The sequence below is a fragment of the Canis lupus genome, chromosome 21, assembly GCF_003254725.2.
Source record: "Canis lupus dingo isolate Sandy chromosome 21, ASM325472v2, whole genome shotgun sequence".
In the NCBI taxonomy this organism is placed as follows: Eukaryota; Metazoa; Chordata; class Mammalia; order Carnivora; family Canidae; genus Canis; species Canis lupus.
Window position 1 is genome coordinate 26,843,440 of NC_064263.1, and position 23,115 is coordinate 26,866,554.

Consider the following 23,115-nt stretch of genomic DNA (forward strand, 5'->3'; position numbering starts at 1 on the left):
GGGATTTGATCTTCGGTCTCCAGGATCAGGCCCTGGGCCGAAGGTGGCACTAAACCGCTGAGCCACCCCGGCTGCCCCTAGCTTTTCATTTCATTGTTCGTATGTCTCATTCTCAGTGAGGTCTTTCTTGTCAACTCTGTTTAAAAATGGCACTCCTTCTGTCCTTATTCCTAGAACCCTTTTGTCTTTTCCTGCCTTATTTCTCTCCCTTGCATTCATTAGACTTGTGTAGTCTGAGCTGTGCTTTAAACATGCATAACGTGCAGAATTGAGTAGGTACGATGAGCATGAGAGAGTCTAGTTGAGAGGAGTTGAGATTGTGGGTTAGGATAGTCATAATCAAAATGAAAAAGAAAGTGTATTCATTTAACATTATTAAGCATTTTTTATATACCAGATGTGATACTAGTACTAAAAAATATAAGGGTAAATGAAATACAATTCTTTCCTGGAAAAGTTTACCACCTAGTGTAGTGTAGTGGAAAATCACCTGAAGAGCTTTTTTAAAATTCACAAACTTGGATCCCCTGTTGTTAGGGGCTTATCAGAATCTCAGTGAGAGTAAGGGAGGATTGTATAATTTGGAAGACCTTTTTACAGTGATGGAAATGTATCTGGTAGTTACTGAGCACATGACTAGTGCAACTGAGAAACTGAATTTTTAATTTTTTTTAAATAACTATATATGACTAGTGGCTACTGTATTGGACAGCACACATCTACTGACAGACAGATACACGTAAGAAATTATAGCACGATGGGAGGTATGTCTGGACTATGGAACACAGATTCTCTGTCTTATCTATTTCACTGGTCCATGTTACAACTCACATGTGAATAGGTACTGGGATTTAGAAATGAATTATGAAGAGGTTGAAGATAAAGATAAAAATTTTATAGTGTTAGAGGCTTACATGATGTCATTGACACAGGGGGAAGAAATAAAAATTGTGTGATTCTTGACCCATTTTCATTGCATTCCAGGTTGCAGTCTGTAACTTGGCTTCCCTGGCCCTGAATATGTATGTTACATCAGAACACACATACGATTTTAAGAAGCTGGCTGAAGTCACCAAAGTCATTGTCCGAAACTTGAATAAAATTATTGATATTAACTATTACCCTGTCCCAGAGGTATGAATAGAGGTCTTTGCTTCTTGGTAATTATTGAAATTAAGTTGGAGGGAGTTTATAATGGTCTGCCAGTCATCATTTAAATGGCTATCATTGGAATGATGTGAGAAAACAGATAAAAAGAGAGCATGTTATTATTTGGTATAGATTGTTGCCTCTCCTGTTCAATAATGTCTCCTTCTTTAAATCTCCTGGCACAAAGGCATGCTTATCAAATAAACGCCATCGCCCCATTGGAATTGGGGTACAAGGTCTGGCAGATGCTTTTATTCTGATGAGGTATCCTTTTGAGAGTCCAGAAGCCCAGCTACTGAATAAGCAAATCTTTGAAACCATTTATTATGGAGCCTTGGAGGCCAGCTGTGACCTGGCCAAGGAGCATGGGCCATATGAAACCTATGAAGGTTCTCCAGTCAGCAGAGGAGTAAGTATATGGATGAAATTTCTTTTTGCCTGTGAGTTCCTATAGTTGGCTGAATGGTAGTCTTCAAAAAGATATTCGCATCCTAATCTCTGGAACCTATGAATGTTACTTTTTTGGATTTAAAAAGGGTCTTTGCAGATGTAATTAAGGATTTTGAAGTGAGATTATCCTGGATTACCCCAGTGGGCCATAAATCCAGTGACAGTAGTCCTTGTGAGAGACAGAAGAGGAGGAGGCAACATGACCATGGAGGCAGAGGTGGGAGTGATGCATCTAGAACCCAAGAATGCCAGTAGCCACTAGAACTGAAAGAGCCAAAGAACAGAATCTCCTCTAGAGCCTGTGGAGGGAGTGTGGCCCTGCCAACATGTTCATTTTGGGCTTCTGGCTTCCAGAACTATGAGAGAATAAATTTTAGTTATTTTAAGCTGCCAAATTTATGGTGATTTGTTATACCAGCCATAAGAAACTAATATGGTACTTTTGCTCTCTAGAGTAAAAAGGATACTCTATTTTAATGTTTTTTTTTAAGATTTTATTTTATTGTATTATTTATTTTTAGATTTATTTATTTATTTGAGAGAGAAAGAGAGAACAAGCTGAGGGAAGAGCCAGAGAGAGAGGGAGAAGCAAACTCCCTTCTGAGCAGAGAGCCCCATGTGGGGCTCGATTCCAGGACCCCAGGATCATGACCTGAGCCAAAGGCAGATGCTTAACTGACTGAGCCACCCAGTTGCCCCAAGATTATATTTTTAAGTAATCTCTACACCTAACATGGAGCTTGAACTTACAACTCTGAGATCAAGAGTTGCATGCTTCACCCACTGAGCCAGCCAGACACTCCTTTATTTTAATGTTTTATTTAGAACTAGTCATTGGTAAAAGTGACTTAAGAAGAATACTAACTGTATTAGTTTTCTTTTGCTAAATTTAGTTAGATTAAAACAACATACATTATCTCTATTCCCTTGAGTCAAGGATGCAAGCTTGCCTAGCTGGGTTTTCTTAGGGTCTCACAAGGTTATACTAAAGCTGTTGATAGGACTATGGTCTCCTCTTGAGATCAGAGTCCTTTTTGAAGCTCATCTGGTTGTTGACAGAATTCATTTGTACTTGTAGAACCCATGACATTGTGCTTCTTCAAAGCCAGTAGGAGGGAGAATCTCTCATTTCAGGAAGGCCCCAGCCCAATTGCTCTTCTGAGGGTTTTCATCTGATATGTGAGGTCTACCCAGGATAATCTTTCTTTTCTTTAATCAAAATTAATTGATAAGTAACGTTAATTACACTTGCATAAACTTTTCACCTTTGCCATAATTATGTGAGTGACATCCACCACATTCCCAGTTCTTGTCCACACTCAGGAGGACATTGTACATGTCCTGGCACCAGGGAGTCAAAACTTGGAAACTGTCTTAGAATCTGCTTCCCACACTGCCTTCATTATTGGTAGTATGAGTCTCTTCAGTGTAAAATAAAATATTATGTTATTTTTAGTCCTGGTGTTCCTGCTGATATTTAGGAAATCTGATAACTAGTAGTTTGAAAACAGGTATTTAATAACTAAATAAATCAATCAAGGCAACTAAGAAAGATGGAATTTTTACTGTACAAAAAGAGAATGCATCTCAACAACATACTTACATGAATATTGGGATTTCCTGATTTGTAGATATAATACGGATCTTCTGAGGGCTCACAGCAGGGATTTGGGGAAAAGCTAAGGCTTTACCAGTTTTCTTAGCCTGCTTTTGATCAATATGACTGCATGAAAGTTTGTCCAGGGAAATCTTTGGACCTTTGGACAGTTCTACTAGAAGACATTTGTTGGGTTGTGGGGCATGGCAGATAGTCATTTGGTTTTTGTTATGGTTTCAAATTGTTATAGAGTGATTTATCATAAATTTGCATTGTTTGTTCTCTAGATCCTTCAGTATGATATGTGGAATGTTACTCCCACAGAACTATGGGACTGGAAACTTCTCAAGGAAAAGATTGCAAAGTAAGCAAAGAGATGTAAGGTAGCTTTGAAGTAAGGAGGGTTGGTTCTCATTCTGGCTTTCAGAAATTAGGCATGTTATTTAAACTTCTGAAACTCATTTTTTCTCTTTCAAATGGGGCTAAAATGACCTATCTACAGAACTATTTTTTTTATAAATTTATTTTTTATTGGTGTTCAATTTGCCAACATATAGAATAACATGCAGTGCTCATCCCGTCAAGTGCCCCCCTCAGTGCCCGCCACCCAGTCACCCCCACCCCCCACCCACCTCCCCTTCCACCACCCCTAGTTCGTTTCCCAGAGTTAGGAGTCTTTCATGTTCTGTCTCCCTTTCTGATATTTCCCACTCATTTTTTCTCCTTTCCCCTTTATTCCCTTTCACTATTTTTTATATTCCCCAAATGAATGAGACCATATAATGTTTGTCCTTCTCTGATTGACTTATTTCACTCAGCATAATACCCTCCAATTCCATCCATGTCGAAGCAAATGGTAGGTATTTGTTGTTTCTAATGACTGAGTAATATTCCATTGTATACATAGACCACGTCTTACAGGACTATTTCTGTAAAAATACTTTGTAAGATAAATGTATGAACAGTAACCTACAAATTGCTTGGTACAATGAAAGCATTTTTAAAAAAATATTTTATTTAAATTCAATTTGCCAACAAACAGTGTAACACCCAGTGCTCATCATCAAGTGCCCTCCTAGTTCCCCCATCCGCCCACCCTCATAAATGGTAGGTACTATTGTTAGCTGGTTATGTTTTAGGGGTTTAACTACCTGGATGAAGCAATTCTTTTTCTCATTAAACTTTCATATTTCCAAGTGTGCTTGCTTTTTATATGTTTTTCACTTTTATTTGTTGCTTAACTCTACTGGGCTCCTAAATGACTTTTGCTGAATTGATTGTCCTAGGAGTAAGTTAAGGATTTTGGAAGAGCTTTTGGAGTTTAATGTATTAAATTGTGTGGTAGAAAAATGTAAATCTTGAGGTTGTTAAGGCTTTTCAAATTAATAAACATAAAAGGTTTAAAGGTGGGAAAATGTTTTGCTTAGTGAATAATAAAACAAATTGTTTTTACTTTCTTCATGAGCCTATCCTCTCTGGGTTAATGCATATCCAAAGTGATGTGTACAGGAGGAAGCAGTTGCTTTTTGTCTTAAATTTGTTTATTTGCCTTTAAATTGTTTTATTACTAGGAAAAAAATGTTTTAAACTAGGAAAATGTATGTGTGAAAGGGAGAAAAATGAAAATTATCCCAGTACGACCTCCTCCTAAAAACCTGTTTATATCTTTGTCTTTCATTTTTCAGAATTTCTTCTGAATGTGTATATTTACATACAAATTCAACTTTTACAAAAAGACCTGTATTTTATTTTTTTTTCCAAATACTGTATAGATATTTTTCTATACATAACTTTTTAGCATTTCACAATTAATACATGAATAACAAAGTTCAAATATGGAAATAAAACAGAAGGTGAAAGTTCTTTTTAATCCTCTTGTGCCAACTACTTGTTCTACAAAACATAAGCCAACTTATTCCTTTTCCTAGAAATAAACATTTTCTAGACCTTTTTCAGTACATTTAGAGATGCACAGTTTTGTTTTAAAACTGTGATCAAACTTGACATATTCTAAGACTTTTAGTGATTTATTTTGGCCATCTTTTCTTCCTAGTACATGCAGATCTACCTAATGCTTTTAATGGTTACAGAGCATTCCATAGTTTGGTATGTCCTGTATAGATGACTTTTCAAAACATTTTCCTTTCTTTGGACAGGAAATCACTGTCCATTTTACTGAGGAAGAAAGACATGAAGTGAGTTGATCGTTTGCTTGATGCCTCAAAACTAGAAAGTGAGAAAGTGAGATTAAGATCTCAGTTGTATAGATTCCATTAGGATATGAAGCTTTAAGCTAAGTACTGTATAAATCCAGAGGTATAGAATATAAGAAAGATAAACTCTATGTTTGAGAAACTTAAGACTAAGTAAGGGTAAGACATGAAGTATAGGTAAAGTATATATATAAAGGTACAGGTCATAGAAAATGTTTGCAGGAGAAATATTTATAACTAGTACTTATTTTTAATATTGTCTACCTGGTCAGGAAGATGTTCCTAGAGTGGTCATCTCTTAGGCTGAGCTTTGAAGGATGAGCTAAGAGCAGTTTGAAGATTTCTCAGTGTTCAGATAGTATATTCTTCCCTAAGCACGTTCTTTGTCAGTGAGTAGAGTCAAAAGATGTTAACCTTCCTCTCTAGGAACTTATGATTGAAGAAGTAATAGAAGTCAGGAATATACTTTGAGCATAATTTTTCCCTTTGGAGAATTTTGGTGACATGTCCGATTCTGACCACTTTCACATCATTATGTTTCCTGAAAGGGCTTAGCACAGTGATCAAATGAGCACTTAGAAAACAATGAGGATTGAATGAATGTACCCTGATTAGGACTCTTCAACAGCCATTTGGTTATTTCCTTGGGGAAGCTAGTGTATCAAGTGCTAATAAGTCATAGTGTGATAAGAATCGCCAGCAGTAAAATTGTGCTAATTTTGTTTAGGAGTTTAGGAGAGGGGTGAGCTATATCATCCATACTGTGAAGTTGCGTCTCTATAGCGGTTAAATTCAAGTCATTATGTGAGTCTAATGCATGTATTATGTCACTCACAGCATCTGCATTTACCCCAGTGACTTAACTAGCTACCTTCCTGGCAGATTATAGCTTTAGTACCAACACCTAATAATCTCCTTTTCTTTAGGTATGGTGTAAGAAACAGTTTACTTATTGCCCCAATGCCTACTGCTTCAACTGCTCAGATTCTGGGAAATAATGAGTCCATTGAACCTTATACCAGCAACATCTATACTCGAAGAGTCTTATCAGGAGAATTTCAGGTGAGAAGATTACGACTGGACCTACAGGAGATCTTGCAAAAGCGTGATGTTAGGAGTAAATGCCAACTCATGTTTGGTATGTCTCTTTTGCTTAGTATGGGTGCAAAGCTTTGATACAGTGAGTCATCTTCATCTCCAATATTATTCTGTGTTATTTGATAATAGACATTCAATAAATATCTGTGAAAAGAATAAATGATTGAAGGTTGGGTAGAAAAGTAACTTCTTGATATTAGAGTTCACATATTTAACCATTATGTAATCATAATTATATGCACTGTAACTTCAGATGTTTAAGTCGATAATAACTCAAGATGTATATAGAAGCAAAAAGTATATGGAACCATGACAATTGTTTTCAGCCTTGTTTACAAATTAGAATTTCTGGTGGATAGGACCAGTGTTTTTTAATGTTCCCAGATAATTCTAATGTGCAACTAGGGTTAAGAACTACTAATTTAAAAGATTTTTATTTGTGAATTTCCAGATCTGAAATAAATTTCTTTAAGTTTGGAGTGGATACATTACTAATTTTTCTTAACTATTTATTGTATCCTTACTTGGGGGAGGGGGAATTAATCCCCATAGATTTACCCATTTTAGGCAATGCTAGTTCTTTTTACTTTTGCAAATATTATGTTTCTTGAATTACAGATCAAGATTTTAAAGGAATATAACTTTTGATTGGTAGGATGGGCCTCTCAGTCTTACAAGATAGAGAATTTACCGACTAATCTAATGTTAAATACTTCTTCAGTGATCTTATTTACTTTAAGCTCCAAGCCTGTGATCCTATTTAGGCCCTGTCATTCTTATTTATTCCTTGACATCTTGGTTTTTTATTCAGATTGTGAATCCTCACTTACTAAAGGATCTTACTGAGCGGGGCTTGTGGAATGAAGAGATGAAAAATCAGATTATTGCATGCAATGGTTCTATCCAGGTACAGAATGAAAATCATGTGTGTTCTTTAGAAGCTACATTGGTACCTTCTCACTTATCCCATGCAGTAGAGAGAAAGGTTATTCACTGTGGTCATTTAGGCTATGTTCACCTTTGCATTGTTGTGCTAGGATTATATACATCTTCACATAGCTAGGCTTTTACTGTCTTGTTTGTGCAATAATATAAAGCGTAGTTTCCAACTTCTCTGTACTTTAGAATCAGTGGGAGCTTTAAAAATTTTGAAGCTTAGGTTGTACTCCCAAACAAGTAAATTAGAATGTCTGGAAATGGGAGCCAGGCATTACTATTTTTTAAAGATGCCCTAGGTCATTCCAAAATGCATCAAAGTTTGGGGGACCACTGATATAAAGTGTGAAATTAGAAAGTTAAACTTAATTAAAAAGCAAAAGTGGAGACTGAAGACTCAAAGTCCGAAAAACAGAGCCACAGATATTGTTTAACAATAGAATATTTGCAGCAGAGAATCAAGAAGTATTTATATGTAGATGGAGCCCTCTGTCTAAACATTTGTTTCCTTGGCAAAACAGAGAAGGATTTCTCTAACATTTCTATATTTGCTGACAGAAATTGTAGCATTAGCTAGTTTGTATGTTTTGATGGCATATTAACCCTAGACCTAAGAAAACATTATTTCTATTGACTCCGAAACAGGTTCGTTTCATTGCTTCCATTGATTTTCTACTTGTGAGTTACAGTCCTGATTACTTGTGTTTTCTTTAAAACTCAAGGATCATTTGTTGCTGCTTAGCTCCATCTTTTATTAAGTACCTCTAAAACAATGAATGTTTTGACTATAATCCAAATAGAAATGGATCTTAAATCATTACCACCAGCCAGATACTTTGTTGGTTAAATGAGGTTTTGTTGGTCATTCCAAGGCAGAGGTGAGCAGTCTTGGGAAACTTGATAAGGATCATATTATATGATACTGAATGGTATGGTCAGATCTGGCAGGAAGAATTAAGGCCAGACCCTTGTGTCGTTAATTATGTTAATTATACTGATTTCTTCAGCCAGACTGTGATAAACATTTGGTTTTCCTTCTTCAGAGCATTCCAGAAATCCCTGATGACCTGAAGCAACTTTATAAGACTGTGTGGGAAATTTCCCAGAAAATCGTTCTTAAGATGGCAGCTGAAAGAGGCGCTTTCATTGATCAAAGCCAGTCTTTGAACATCCACATTGCTGAGCCTAACTATGGCAAACTCACCAGTATGCACTTCTATGGCTGGAAGCAGGTTGGTAGAGGAAATCAAGGAGGACTTGTTGCCTGCTTGGGATATTTTGGAATTGGAACAATACAAATTCCAAATACAATTTTGTATTCTAGCTACTTAATATTGCCATCTAGCAGTTCTTCCACTTCAAATCCAGTATGTTAAAACCAAATCATGGTTTTTGTACCAGATCAGGGGCTCACTTTGGATATCCTTGTTTCTTTTGGGATTATTTCATTCTTAGGTTTGAAACCTTGGAGTTACCTACACTTCTCCCCTTATTCTCCATACAATTACTCACTAAGTTGTGGTGGTTGTTCCTTTCTACTATTTCTTGAATATCTTTCTTCCTGTTCCATTGCCATTATTCTTAATTTCTTAACTGATCTCCCTGTTTCTGGTATCTGCTCCAGGCTGTCTTGTGCACTGCTATCATTTCTAAAGTAAAACTTTATGCCTATCAACCCACTATTCAAAAACATCCATTGTTTCCCCACTTTAACTATCTACAGTATAAATGCCAGTTACCTACCTTGGCATTGCCAGCTGTAAAGTCCTATAATCCTGTATTCTATCCTTTTTTACCTGGCAGTCTGCTGGGTATTTATATAGATGTATATATATTTTTTTAATTTAAGAGACATTTATTGAATACATCCTGTGTACTAAGACTGAGGATACCAAATAGAAGATATGATGATCTTTATCCTTGAAATAGTCATCATCTGTTCTTTATAGAGACGCAGTCTAGCTCCCTAAATAGTTAAAAAGCAGACATGTTGTCATAGGCAAACTTGGAAGTCATACACATAATACAAAACCTAGAGAACAAAAATATTTGACATTTCCAAAGAGGTAAGCTTTTTTAGGGATAAAAGGAATGTAATATACTGTCTCTTTTTTTTTTCTTTTTTAAGGAAGAGTGGACTTTTAAAAAAGTTTAAATTCAATTAATTAACATATAGTATACTATTAATTTCAGAGATAAAGATCAGTGATTCATCACTCTTATATAATACCCAGCACTCATTACATCATATGCCCTCCATCATCTAGTAACCCTATCCTCTCACCCGCCTCCTCTCTGGCAAACCTCAGTTTGTTTCCTGTGATGAAGAGTCTCTTATGGTTTGTTTCCTTTTCTGATTTCATCTTGTTATATTTTTCCCTCCTTTCTTCTATGATCCTCTGTGCTGTTTCTTAAATTCCACATATATGAGTCAGGTCATATAATTGTCTTTCTCTGATTAATTTATTTCACTTAGCATAATGCACTCTAGTTCCATCCATGTTGTTGCAAATGGCAGGATTTCATATTTTTTTGATGGCTGAGTACTATTCCAGTGTGTGTGTGTGTGTGTGTGTGTGTGTGTGTGTGTGTATCCATTCATCTGTTGATGGACATATGGGCTTTTTCATAATTTGGCTATTGTGGACATTGCTGCTATAAACATTGCCGTGCAGGTGCCCCTTCAGATCACTCCATTTGTATCTTTAGGGAAAATACCTAGTAGTGCAATTGCTGGGTTGTAGGGTAGCTCTTTTCAACTTTTTGAGTAACTTCCATACTATTTCCAGAGTGACTGCACAAGCTGGCATTCCCACCAAAAGTATAAGAAGGCTCCTCTTTCTCCTCATCCTTGCTAAAATCTGTTGTTTCCTGATTTGTTAATTTTAGCCATTTTGACCAGTGTGAAGTGGTATATAATATAGCCTTTTATCTGAGAAGACATTTACAAATATCTTCTTTCATTCTATTAGTTGTCTTTTGGTTTTGTTGACTGTTTTCTTTGCTGTGCAAAAGCTTTTTATCTTGATGAAGTCTCAATAGTTCATTTTTGCCTTTGTTTTCCTTGCCTTTGGAATACTGTTTGACTCTTCCTTTAAGCATTTTTGAGAAGGCTTCCTAGAGGAGTTGGAATTTCAAGTTTAGAAAACATTCTGACGTGGTTTATGGAAATGTATTTTAAACATTGGTCTTGAATGTCTAGTGTTCTTACAATTTTTTTTGTTTTGTATTCTTACAATTTCTGATAGTTGTATTTGCTTCCTTGTAGGGTTTGAAGACTGGGATGTATTACTTAAGGACACGACCAGCAGCAAATCCAATCCAGTTCACTCTAAATAAGGAGAAGCTGAAAGATAAGGAGAAGGCAACAAAAGAAGAAGAAGAGAAGGAAAGGAACACAGCAGCCATGGTGTGCTCTTTGGAGAATAGAGAGGAGTGTCTGATGTGTGGGTCCTGAGGAAAGGCTTAGAAGAGACCAGCACTTCTTCACAGACAAACTACTTCTTGAGCATAGATAGGCATTGTAGGTTTGTTTGAAGTGCTAAGGCTTTGCTGGATCTCATTGCAGCAAAAGGATCAGTCAATTTAAAGTACTGTTTCTATATAGTGTGAAAGTATTGATTTTAAAAATTGGTATTTTGGGAATCAAAGTAGAAGTTTTAGGAGTGCAAAACAAGTCACCTTGCAAATAAGGAATGATTGAGTAGGGTTTCATTGCCCACCTGGGACCCCTTTTCTGGTGACCTCAGTTTTCATAAGGAGACATGGTTTTGCTGCTTTGACTGGTGAGTCCATAGACGCAAAACTGAGTCCTAACCTGTGAGAAGTGCTGATAGGACCTTTCTCTGGATAAGGTCCTATAGGTCATTCTGAAATAAACATTTCTAAGTGATTGTGTGAGACCAAATTTGTCATTTATTTTCATACAAAGGTCAAATTTGGAAAAAAAAATTTCTGTTCTTTGAGAGTTCAGGGAAGAAATTTAAAAAAAAATTACTTAGATTCTGTGTTGAATTCTGATCTTAACATATGCCTATTTCCTCTTTTTATTGTGGTAAAATATACTTAACATAAATGTTACTGTTTTACCCACTTTAAAAAGCATACAATTTAGTGCCACTGAGTACATATATAATATACAACTATACCACTACTACCTATTTCCAGAAATTTTTTATCATCCCAAACATAAACTAAAGCAGTAATTCCTCATCTCCTTCTCTTAATCCCTGGTAACCTCTGTTTTACTTTGTCTTTGAAGTTACTTATTCTAGGTATCTCATATAAATGGGATACTATAATATGTGACCTTTTGTGTCTGGCTTTCTTCACAAAGCATGTTTTCATGGTTCATGTAGCATATAGCAGAATTTAATTCCTCTTAAAGGCTGAGTAATATTCCACTGTATGTCACATTTGTCTACCCATTCATTTGTTAATGGACATTGGGGTTATTCCCACCTTTTGGTGATTGTGAATACTGCTGCTATGAACATTGATGCATAAGTATCTATTTGGATTACTGTTTTCAATTTTGAGGGGTTTGTACCTAGAAGTGGAATTGTGGGACTATATAATTCTATGTTTAACTTTTTGAGGAACTGCCAGACTTTTCTATTGGAGCTGCACCATTTGGCATTCCTACCAGTTGTGCATGGGAGTTCCAGTTACTCCACATCTTTGCCAACACTTGCTAGTTTTTTGTATTTTTTATAATAGCCAACTAATGGCTTTTGACAGTTTGATTTTTATGTATCTTGGTGTGGATCCCTGAGTTTATCCACCTTGATCGTTGGACTACTTGGATCAGTAGCTTCACACCTTTCATTAAATTTGGGACGTTTTTAGCCATTATTTCTTCAGATAATCTTTTTGCCCCTTTCTCTTTCTTTTCGTTCTGGGACTTCCATAATGTACCTTTTGTTCCACTGCTTGTTTCCCACAGTCTCTTAGAGTTCATTCACTTTTCTTGATTCTTTTTCTGTTCCTTAGACTCAGTAATTCCAACTGTCCTATAATCATGGTCATTGATTCTTCTTCATGCTCACATCTTTTGAGCCCCTTTAGTGAAGTTTTTATCTCGTCATTTTCAGCTCTAAAATTCCTGTTTGTTTCCCTTGAACAGTTCCTATCAGAATATCTATAAATATTCTGATTTTAATACATTGTTTTTCTGATTCCCTTTATTTGTTTGTCCATGTTTTCCTTTGGCTCTTTTTTTTTTTTTTTTTTTTTTGGAAGTTTACTCTTTTATTTTTATTTTTGTTGTTGTTGGTGTTCAATTTGTCAACATATAGAATAACATCCAGTGCTCATCCCATCAAGTGCCCCCCTCAGTGCCTGTCACCCAGTCACCCCAACCCCCCGCCCACCTCTCTTTCCACTACCCCTTGTTCGTTTCCCAGAGTTAGGAGTCTCTCATGTTCTGTCTCCCTCTCTGATATTTCCCACTCATTTTCTCTCCTTTCCCCTTTATTCCTTTTCACTATTTTTTATATTCCCCAAATGAATGAGACCATATAATGTTTGTCCTTCTCCGATTGACTTATTTCACTCAGCATAATACCCTCCAGTTCTATCCACTTGATCACCTTTTCCACAGTATATCACATCGCTCCAGTACATTGATGACATGTTGATTGGGCCTACTGCTGATTGGACCTAAGAAGTAACAACTACTCTAGACTTACTGGTAAAATAATTGTGTGTCAGAAAGTGGACAATAAATCTGACAAAAATTCAGGGGCCTTCTATCTCAGTGAAATTTCTAGGAGTCCAATGGTATAAGACATGTTGAGATATTCCTTCTTTGGTGGAAGATAAATTGTTGCATCTGGCTCCTCTTAAAACCAAAAGATAGGCACAATGCCTAGTGGGCCTCTTTGGATTTTGGAGGCAGCATGGCAACATGTTCCTCATTTGGGTGTGCTACTCTGGCTTAACCAAATGACCCGAAAAGCTATTAGTTTTGAGTGGGACCAGAAACAGAGAAGACTGGAACAGGCCTAGGCTGCCATGCAAGCTGCTCTGCCACTTGGGCTATACGATCTAGCATGTCTAGGGGGCTGAAGTGGCAGTTGCGATAAGGGATGCTATTTGGAGCCTCTGCAGCCTCTTAGGATTTTTTTTTTTTTAAGATTTTATTTATTGATTCATGAGAGACACAGAGACAGGCAGAGACTCAGGCAGAGGGAGAAGCAGGCTCCCTGTGGTGAGCGTGATGTGGGACTCTATCCCAGGACTCCGGGATCATGACTTGAGCTAAAGGCAGATGCTCAACCATGGAGCCACCTAGGTGCCCTGGGCTCTTAGGATTTTGAGCAAAGCCCTGCCATCCTCTGTTGATAACTACACACTTTTTGAGAAATATCTTTTGGCTTGCTGCTCAGCCTTCATAGAGACTGAATGCTTAACCATGGGCCACTATGCAACCTGATCTGCCCATCATGAACTGGGTGCTATTTGACTCACCAAGCCATAAAGTTAGGCATGCACAGCAGTATTCCATCATCAAATGATACACACACTGAAGTGGTATATACAAGAAGCCCTGGAAGTACAAGTAAGTTATTGAAGTGGCCCCAAATGCCCATGGTCCTCACTCCCACTAAACCTCTCCCAGCCTGCACCTGTGGCTTCATGGGGAGCTTCCTATGATCAGTAAACAGAAGAAGAGAAAACTAGGGCTGCTGGTTTACACATGGTTCTGCTTAGTATGCAGGCATCATAGGCTATCAAACTTGATAGCCCTTTTTTGGGAAGTTCCAGAAGGATATTCTATTCTATTGACAGAGTTGTGGAAGTCTTAAATAGGAAGTAACTTTTAGATAGCTCACACTGGCTATCATAAGAAGAGTGGCCTAACCTATGGGTTTGGTACCATATTGATCTAGTTTGGTCTTTGGATCAGACTGGGTCCCAGAAGACCTGGTCTGAGTGTCAGACTGGCCCTAGCCAGCACCTGAACTGTTTCTGTAGGCTAGTTGGATACTTGGGGTTGGCCTGACCTGTGTGCCTGTGTCAGATTGGGGATATCAGGGCTGGGGCCTCACCCGTGTTTGGGACGAATTTGGTTCTGGAAGCCAACCCATGTGCTTGGGTTAGACTATAAACTGCAAGGCTGACCTGTATATTTGGTTAGACTGGGCTTGGGCTGTATTTGGGAGAGACTGGGCCCCAGGGAAGGGCCTGGCTTGTTTGTTCCAGACTGGATGTTCAGAGTGGTTCATGGTCTGTATGATTTGCTTTGACTTCCAGTGGGGTTCTATACATCCAGATATTAATGGGGCTTTCTTAGGGGGAAGGGGAGAACGAAACTAAGGAGAAAGATAAATAGGTAATGAGGCGCTTGGGTGGCTCAGTTGGTTAAGCTTCTGACTCTTGATTTCAGCCCAGGTCATGATCTCAGATCTCAATATAATTGAGCTCCACATTGGGCTCAGTGTGTAATCTGTTTGCGATTCTCTCCCTCTACCCATCCCCCTGTGCTTTCTCTTCCCCCACTTCTTTAAAATAAAAATGTAAAAAAATCTATCAAAAGTTAAGAAAGATAGGGGCACCTGGGTTGCTCAGTTGGTTAAGCATCTGCCTTCAGCTCCAGTCATGATTTCAGGGCCCTCAGATCGAGCCCCATGTTGGACTCCCTGCTCAGCTGGGAGATCTGCTTCTTTCTCTCCCTCTGCCTTTGTGCTCATGCTCTCTTTCTCTCTCTCTCTCAAATAAATAAAATCTTAAAAAAATAAATTTTATTATTGGAATGGAAATTAAACTAGCACTCTAAAAATTTAAAAAGCAGTAATTGGCCAACAGTGGACCTGCTGTTGAGCCCATAATCTCATCATTTCAGCCTGTCCCTCAGTAATGCCTGCTTCTTATTCTCAGAGGTCATAGCCCCAACTTCTCAAGTTGATAAAGTCCTCTCACCCTGGCAATTTCCCCTCATATTTTGCATTCTCTCTGGCTTCTCCCCAACTTCCTGGGCTGATATCTTGCTAAAGAGCATCTTTTCCACATGTTGCCGGATCTCCCTGGTCCTCACCCCATAAATGACAGGATTCAAGGTGCCTGGGAGCAGCAAGTAGATGGCACTGAGCAGGTTCTGGACATCCTGAGACACAGTCTTGGCTACCCGGAAAACAATGGAAGTGGAGAGACCAGAGAGGTAGATAGTGAGGATGACTAGTAAGTGGGAGCCACATGTGTGCAAGGCCTTAGCTCGGGCTCCCCCAGAAGAGATCCGAAAGGCAGCATAAATGATGCGGGTGTAGGAGGTCCCTAGCAGGGCGAGATCAAAGGTCACAGTGACCAACCGCATGGCCAGTCCCAACCTATTGTTGAAAGTCAAGTCTCCACAAGCTATGCTCAGCAGTGCAATGTACTCACAGGTGAAGTGTGGAATCACCATTGTCCGGCAGAATCGAGCTTGTGATGTTAGCACTACCAAAGGCACTGCCACTCCCAGGCTCTGTGTCAGGGCAAGAATGGCCAGCACACCAAGCAGGTGAGAGGTCATTAGGTCAGTATAGCGGAGTGGGTGACAGATGGCGACATAGCGGTCTAGGGCCATGGCCAGCAGGAGATTGTAGTCCAGAAGAAGAGTGAAGTAGATAAAGAACATCTGGGCTAGGCAGCTGTGCAGTGATATGGGGTTAGCATAATGCACAAAGCCCTCCAGCATTTTGGGCATCACGGCAGTGGCAGCACAAATGTTGACAGCCAGGAGCAGGGCGATGAGCATGTACATGGGCTGATGCAGGCTCCGCTGGGCCACCACTGTGTGGATGACCAGGGCATTGGCTGAGATGACGGTCACATATAGGAAGGTAAGGGGCAGGACCAGGAGAGGTCGCCACTCTCGGAATCCAGGGAAGCCCACCAGGAAGAAGTTGGTGTAGGAGATGTTGAAGGTGCTGGTATTTCCATCTTCACCCATTAGCTTTGGCCCTGAGTTGGCCCCAGGAGTGGGAATCAGAGGCTGTTAGAACAAAATGTCAATGGAAGTAAGCCTATTTCTTTCTTTTCTTTCTTTCTTTCTTTCTTTCTTTCTTTCTTTCTTTCTTTCTTTCTTTCTTTCTTTCTTTCTTTCTTTCTTTTTTAAGAGAGAGAGTGCACATGGTGGTGGGGAGGGGCAGATGGAGAGGGAGAGAGAATCTTAAGTAGGCTCCATGCTGGAGCTTGATCTCATGACCTTGAGATCATGACCTGATCTGAAATCAAGAGTCAGATGCTTAACCAACTGAGCCACCCAGGCACCTCTGCTGATGATCCTTTTAACTTGGACAGGGGCCTGTCTCTGTCACGTGAACGGTAATTTGCTCTCCTGTTTTGCATTTTAGGATTGCTCAGGTAAGTTCCTCAAGGAGCTTCTTGACACTACAACAGTCAAAAAAGGAAATGTAGAATAATAGCCTCCTCCAGGAGGGGCAGAAGGTGTGAAAAGACTAAGACATGAGCAGATCAGTTAACTGCCTGATGAATTCTTGAGAGAGATTGAAGAGATGTTTTGAGAGTCATCTCAATCAGACTTAAGAACCAGTTTGAAGTGGGGAGAGACAGAGGAATCAACAGTAATTTCAAGGGTTTTTGCTGTTGTTAGCTATGATGACTGCATTGGTGCTCCTAAAACCTGAGAAAGTAGGAGCAGGGTTGGGGTGTTAGGAGGTACAATTAATTAATTGCATTTGGATGTGGTGGGGACTCTGGATGAAGAGATGCCCAGTCGATAACCAGAAATAAAACGGAGAGGTCAGATGAGGGATTAAGGCTGGAGATGAATCTGTGAGGATTAGAATTAGAGGGCATTAAACAGAATCCTAAGGAGGAGATGGCAGTGAAGCAGACTGAGAAAAAAAGGGGAGAGAAGTAGTGTGAGAGCCAGGAGCAAAAAGAGTTCTGGAAGCCAGAGAAGAGGCTTGGTTGCTCTTGGAGGCTTTAAGGTAAAGGATTTACAGGCTGAGTAGAGGCCAAAGACCAACCCAACCAAGTGCCCCTACAACACTTAATATTGTGAGTAGCAGAGGAGAGGGATGGGTAGGCGGCTTTGATGAAGATGCTGCAGCCGTGTGCTCTCTGCTCAGAGGTGCACCTCCTCCACTGGAGAAGTCAAAATCATACACAGAGCACCGCCCTGTCCTCACAAACTGGCGATTGTGTTCCTCTGTCTTTCTTCAGTTCCCAGTCCAAGATGTCTCTCTCTCTCTCTTTTTTTTTTTTTTTTTTGGTCCTCAGGACATCTACTTCTCCCCCTTGCCCGTCAGTATATGAAAAAGTTCGTCTCTCTCTAGAGAAAATAAGTTCTACCTTAATTTCATATAACCCTTGAGCTTTCCATATTTCTCTGCACCTTTATTTTTTATAAAGTTTTATATATTTATTTGAGACAGAGCATGAGTGGGAGGACAAAGAGAGAGGGAGGAGCAGACTCCCTGCTGAGCAGGGAGCCCCATGAGTGGATTGATCCCAGAACCCTGGGATCACCTGAGTGATGTTAATAAACATTGTCATTTGCAATTTAGAGCAGCCCTTGGAACTTGAGTGAATGAATGAATGAAAAATGAAACCCATCATGGCTCAGAGATCGCAAGGGATTTGCTTAGTCTCCCCTAACAAGAAGAGTCCGACCTCAAATTTGGGTCTTCTAGGATCTTCCATCCACACCACAGCTTGCTCCCTCACACCCCACATGGGAGGCAAAATTGGACAGGTTCAGCAATTCTTAGCTTCAGCAGTGATATTAAGAGTTAGCATTCATTGAGTACTTACTACATGCCAGACATAATTCCAAGGGTTTTTCCATGTAGTATTTCTTTAATACTTAGCAACCCAAAGGGATGTATATTTATTTATTAACCCCATCTATAGATGAGGACACTGAGGTTTAGAGAAGGTAATTAAATTTCTTAAAGTTTCATAGGTATTAAATGCCAGGGTTGGGATATGAACCTAGGTTGTTGATAGTAACAGGTGGAGTTCAAGTCCAGCCTCAGGTTTTCCTGCCTCCAGATCCCCATCAATCTCCTGTCCTCTCACCCTCAACCTCACCGTGGAAGCCTGTGGTGGTCTCCTGTCGGGGCACAGCCTGCCGTGGCTTTGGCTTCCCCTCTGAAAAGGCTCCAAGGTCCTGATCTGTGAGGCTGAGGGGGAGGGATGGATAAGTAGACCCGTGGCTCCAGGGGAGGAGCCTGAGGAGGTTCCCAGGGGGCCGTCGTGTCCAAAGAGGAGACAATGAGAAACCAAGAACTCAGGGAGGACCCCAGGGAGTGAGGCTGGGTGGAGGGGACAGTGTACTAACATCTTCATTTCTACAGCTCCTGGTATTTCTCAGAGAGCAGTCACATCTGCTGAGGGATTTCCCTCATTTTACAGTTGAGCCCTTTAGAGGCTTAGAGAGAACAAGTCCGGGTTCAGGTCAGGCTCCGTCCCAGGGGGTCCCAGGGATGACCTCAGTCTCAATTGAGGGGAAGGGGCTCTTGCAGTCTGGGGATTACCTAGGCACTCGGGTCACCTGAAGATAGGAAAGGGCACTTGAGTGACAGTGGGAGAGCCAGGGACCTGATTTAGGTGCCGTGTGTGCGTCCCCCACAAGGAGATTGCTGAGGTATTTTCTTGCCGAGTGTGGGTGGCTCAGGAATTGGGGCAAGGGGTGACTTCAGTGTGGACTCTTCTGTGAATAGCTGAGACCCACACAGGCAGGGGACTGACTTCTCCAAGGGAGGCATCGCCACTTTGTCCTCTGGAATTTGGAAATAGCAGAACTGCAAAGCTCCTCTTTTCTTTAGATTGAATATTTTATGATTCGATTGTGTCATTTTAGAGGCTGCTTTAGCATTAATTAATGGTCCACATCTTTAACTTACCAAAGTCTATTTTTAAGTTGTATTGTTCCCCTTCAACAAAGAGTATGAGATCTTAGCAACGGGCTTCTTCTATTTCCCCTCTCCCAGTGTTTGTGTTACTGTACTCTTATGTTTTATTTCTACGTAAATTGTAGAAATAAATGGAATACTATTCAGTATTCATAAATGAACCCCCCAAGACATTGTATATATTTTTGGCTTTCTACAATCCATTGTATCCTAAAGAGATTTAGAAAAATAGGAAAAAATATTATGATTGAAAAATTCATTCATGTTGCATGCTACTCTATTTTTTAAAAAATATGTTACTTATTTATTTCAGAGAGAGCACAAACAGGGGGAGCTGCAGAGGGAGAGGGAGAAGCAGACTGCCCACTGAGCAAAAGCCCAATGTGGGGCTCAATCCCAGGACTCTAGGATCATGACCTGAACCGAAGGCAGATGCTTAGCCAATTGAGCCACCCAGGCGCCTGTGCATGCTACTGTATTTTATTGTTTTTAAATTTAATTTTTAAATAAATAAATAAATAATCGATAATTAAATCATGATAAATGGAGTCTTTAATCCCCATTACCTATTTCACCCATCCGCTCACCCACCTCCCCTCTGGTAACCATCAGTTTGTTCTCTATAGTTAAGAGTCTGGTTCTTGGTTTGCCTCTCTCTCTTTTTCATTTGTTCATTTGTTTCTTAAACTCCACGTATGAGTGAAATCATATGGTATTTGTCTTTCTCTTACTGACTTACTTCACTTAGCCTTATATTCTCTATCTCCATCTATGTTGTTGCACATGGCAAAATTTCATTTTTTATGACTGAATAGTATTCCATTGTATGTATATACCACCTCTTCTTTATCCATTCATCCACTTAGGCTGCTTCTGTAGTTCAGCTATTGCAAATAATGCTGCTATAAATAGAGGGTTGCATGTATCCCTTTGTATTAGTGTTTTTGTATTTTTGGGGTAAATATCAAGTATTGTGATTACTGAATCTTAAGGTCGTTCTATTTTTGACTTTTTGAGGAACTTCCACACTATTTCCCACAGTGGCTGCACCAGTTTGCATTCCCATCAGCATTCCTTTTTCTCCACATCCCCACCAACATTTGTTTCTTGTGTTTTTGATTTTAGCCATTCTGGCAGATGTGAGGTGATACCTCATTGTAGTTTTAATTTGAATTTCCCCTCTGGTGAGTGATGTTGAGCATCTTTTCATGTGTCTTTTTTGGCCATCTGTATGACTTCTTTGGAGAAATATCTGTTCATGCCTTTTGACCATTTTTAAACTGGATTATTTGGGTTTTTTGGGGTGTTGAATTGTTTCAGTTCTTTATATATTTTGGATACTAACCCTTTACCAGATTTGTCGCTTACAAGTGTCTTCTCCCATTCAGTAGGTTGGTTTTTGGTTTTATTGATCATTTCCTTTGCTGTGCAAAAAGCTTTTTATTTTGATGTAGCTCCAAGTTTAATTTTGCTTTTATTTTCCTTGCTGATGTTACAGAAATTGCTGCCTGGGCTCTCTTCAAGAATTTTTATAGTTTCAGGTCTTTCATATAGGTCTTTTTCCATTTGAGTTTATTTTTGTGTATGTATGTATGTACATACACAAAAATATGTGTATGTATAAAAAGGGGTGCAGTTTCATTCTTTTACATTCTATTGTCCAGTTTTCCCAACACCATTAGTGGAAGACTTTTTTTTCCCCACTGGATATTCACTCCTCCTTTGTCAAAGGTTAATTGATTATATAACTGTAGATTTATTTATGGGGTTTCTATTCTATTCTATTCTATTCTATTCTATTCTATTCTATTCTATTCTATTCTATTCTATTCTATTCTATTCATCTATGCATCTATTTTTACACCAGTATCATACTGTTTTAATTAAACTACTGCTTAAAATATAACTTGAGGTCTGGAATTGTCATACCTCTAGTTTTTTCTTTTTCAGGATTGCTTTGGCTATTTGAGGTCTTTTATGGTTCCATAACAAAATTTAGGATTGTTTGTTCTAGCTATGTGAAAAACGCTCTTGGTATCTTGATAGGGATTGCATTAAATGTGTAGATTGTTTTGGGTAGTTTAGGCATTTGAACAATATTTATTTTTCTAACCCATGAGCATGGATTGTCTTTTCATTTCTTTGTACAATCTTAAATTTCTTTCATCATTATTTTATAGTTTTCAGAATACAGGTGCTTCACTTCTATGGTTAAATTTATTCCTAGATACTTTATTGGTTGGGGTGCAATTGTAAACGGGATTGTTTTCTTAATTTCACTTTCTGCTGCTTCATTATTAATATATAGAAAAGCATATTTCTGTACATTGATTTTGTACCCTGCAACTTTACTAAATTCATTTATCAGTTTTAGTAGTTTTTTGGTGGAGTCTTTAGGGTTTTCTATAAAGAGTATAATTCATCTGCAAATAGTGAGAGATTTACTTCTTCCTTAACAATTTGGACATCTTTTATTTATGTTGTCTAATTACTATGGCTAGGACTGCCAGTATTGTGTTGAATAAAAGTGCTAAGACTGGACATCCTTGTCTTTTTCCTGATCTTAGGTGAAAAGCTTTCAGTTTTTCAGCATTGAGTATGATATTAGCTGTGGGTTTTTCATATATGGCCTTTATTATATTGAAGTATATTACCTCTAGGGCGTACTTTGCAGGGGATTTTCATCATGAATGGATGTTGTACTTGTGACTGTATTTTATTGTTGATAGTATTCTAGTGTGTGAATGTACTGTAATCCATTTACACATTTTATTGCTGAAGGACATTATTTTGTTTCTAGTTTTTCACAATTAGGAACAATGCCATTAAGAATATTCTTATATATATATATATATATTTTAAATAAACTTATTTTATTTTAAATTTTTATTTATTTATGATAGTCACACACACACACACACACACACACACACACACACACAGAGGCAGAGATATAGGCAGAGGGAGAAACAGGCTCCATGCACCGTGAGCCCAACGTGGGATTCGATTCCGGGTCTCCAGGATCGCGCCCTGGGCCAAAGGCAGGCGCTAAACCGCTGCGCCACCCAGGGATCCCTATATATATATTTTTATGTATTTTAATGCCTACATATCTGAGGAGATCGATGGGGTCAAGGAGTGTACATATCTTCAACTTCACTAGATAATGACAAGTTGTCTTCCAAAATGGTTCACCAATCTACAACTTCATTAGTAATGTATGAGAATTTCATTGTCATTTGCTGGGAAATTTTGTAATACATATACAAATCTGCTATGTTTACACAATAGATATGTGAAGTTGTACAGTGCACAATCTGAATATCTATATTGAGAGGCTAAAGGTCAAATCCTTTTTTCTTTAATTATTTTTTTAACTGACTGTTTAAGTCTTTTGCCTATTTTTTATTTTTTTTTAATTTTTATTTATTTATGATAGTCACAGAGAGAGAGAGAGAGAGAGAGAGGCAGAGACACAGGCAGAGGGAGAAGCAGGCTCCATGCACCGGGAGCCCGATGTGGGATTCGATCCCGGGTCTCCAGGATCGAGCCCCTGGGCCAAAGGCAGGCGCCAAACCGCTGCGCCACCCAGGGATCCCTCTTTTGCCTATTTTACTGTTAAGTGGTCTCTTTCTTTTTTGATTTGTAGTTGTTCTTTATATATTGCACATACTGGTTCCTTCTTGGTTAAATTTATTGCAAGTATCTTCCCCAAATCTGTGGCTTACTTTTAGTTTCCTTTGGTGTCTTATGAGCAAAGCTATGTCTAGTACATAGCATACTCTTAAACAAATTACAAAAAGTGTCC

At 38.9% G+C, this 23,115-nt stretch overlaps 2 protein-coding genes across 2 annotated transcripts in view; one reads left to right on the forward strand and one right to left on the reverse strand.

Moving 5' to 3' along the window:
• The window catches only part of RRM1 (ribonucleotide reductase catalytic subunit M1), a 35,468-nt gene extending 24,132 nt beyond the window's left edge, over positions 1–11,336 (forward strand). Inside the window, exons 13-19 of the mRNA XM_025459206.3 lie at positions 985–1,134; positions 1,337–1,558; positions 3,484–3,560; positions 6,336–6,471; positions 7,319–7,414; positions 8,487–8,675; positions 10,712–11,336. Of these exons, the coding sequence (XP_025314991.1) occupies positions 985–1,134; positions 1,337–1,558; positions 3,484–3,560; positions 6,336–6,471; positions 7,319–7,414; positions 8,487–8,675; positions 10,712–10,900 (1,059 nt within the window). The 3' untranslated portion in view covers positions 10,901–11,336. The remainder of the gene's footprint in view (positions 1–984; positions 1,135–1,336; positions 1,559–3,483; positions 3,561–6,335; positions 6,472–7,318; positions 7,415–8,486; positions 8,676–10,711) is intronic.
• A 4,007-nt stretch (positions 11,337–15,343) lies between these two features.
• On the reverse strand, positions 15,344–16,375 carry LOC112667827 (olfactory receptor 52Z1P-like). The gene has a single exon (XM_025459882.2). It carries the CDS (start codon positions 16,373–16,375, stop codon positions 15,344–15,346), a length of 1,032 nt encoding a protein of 343 aa, XP_025315667.1.
• Positions 16,376–23,115: the final 6,740 nt, after the last annotated feature.

Excerpts from the sequence above, each read along its gene's own strand:
- LOC112667827 (XM_025459882.2), bottom strand. The coding sequence starts at position 16,375 with ATGGGTGAAGATGGAAATACCAGCACCTTCAACATCTCCTACACCAAC.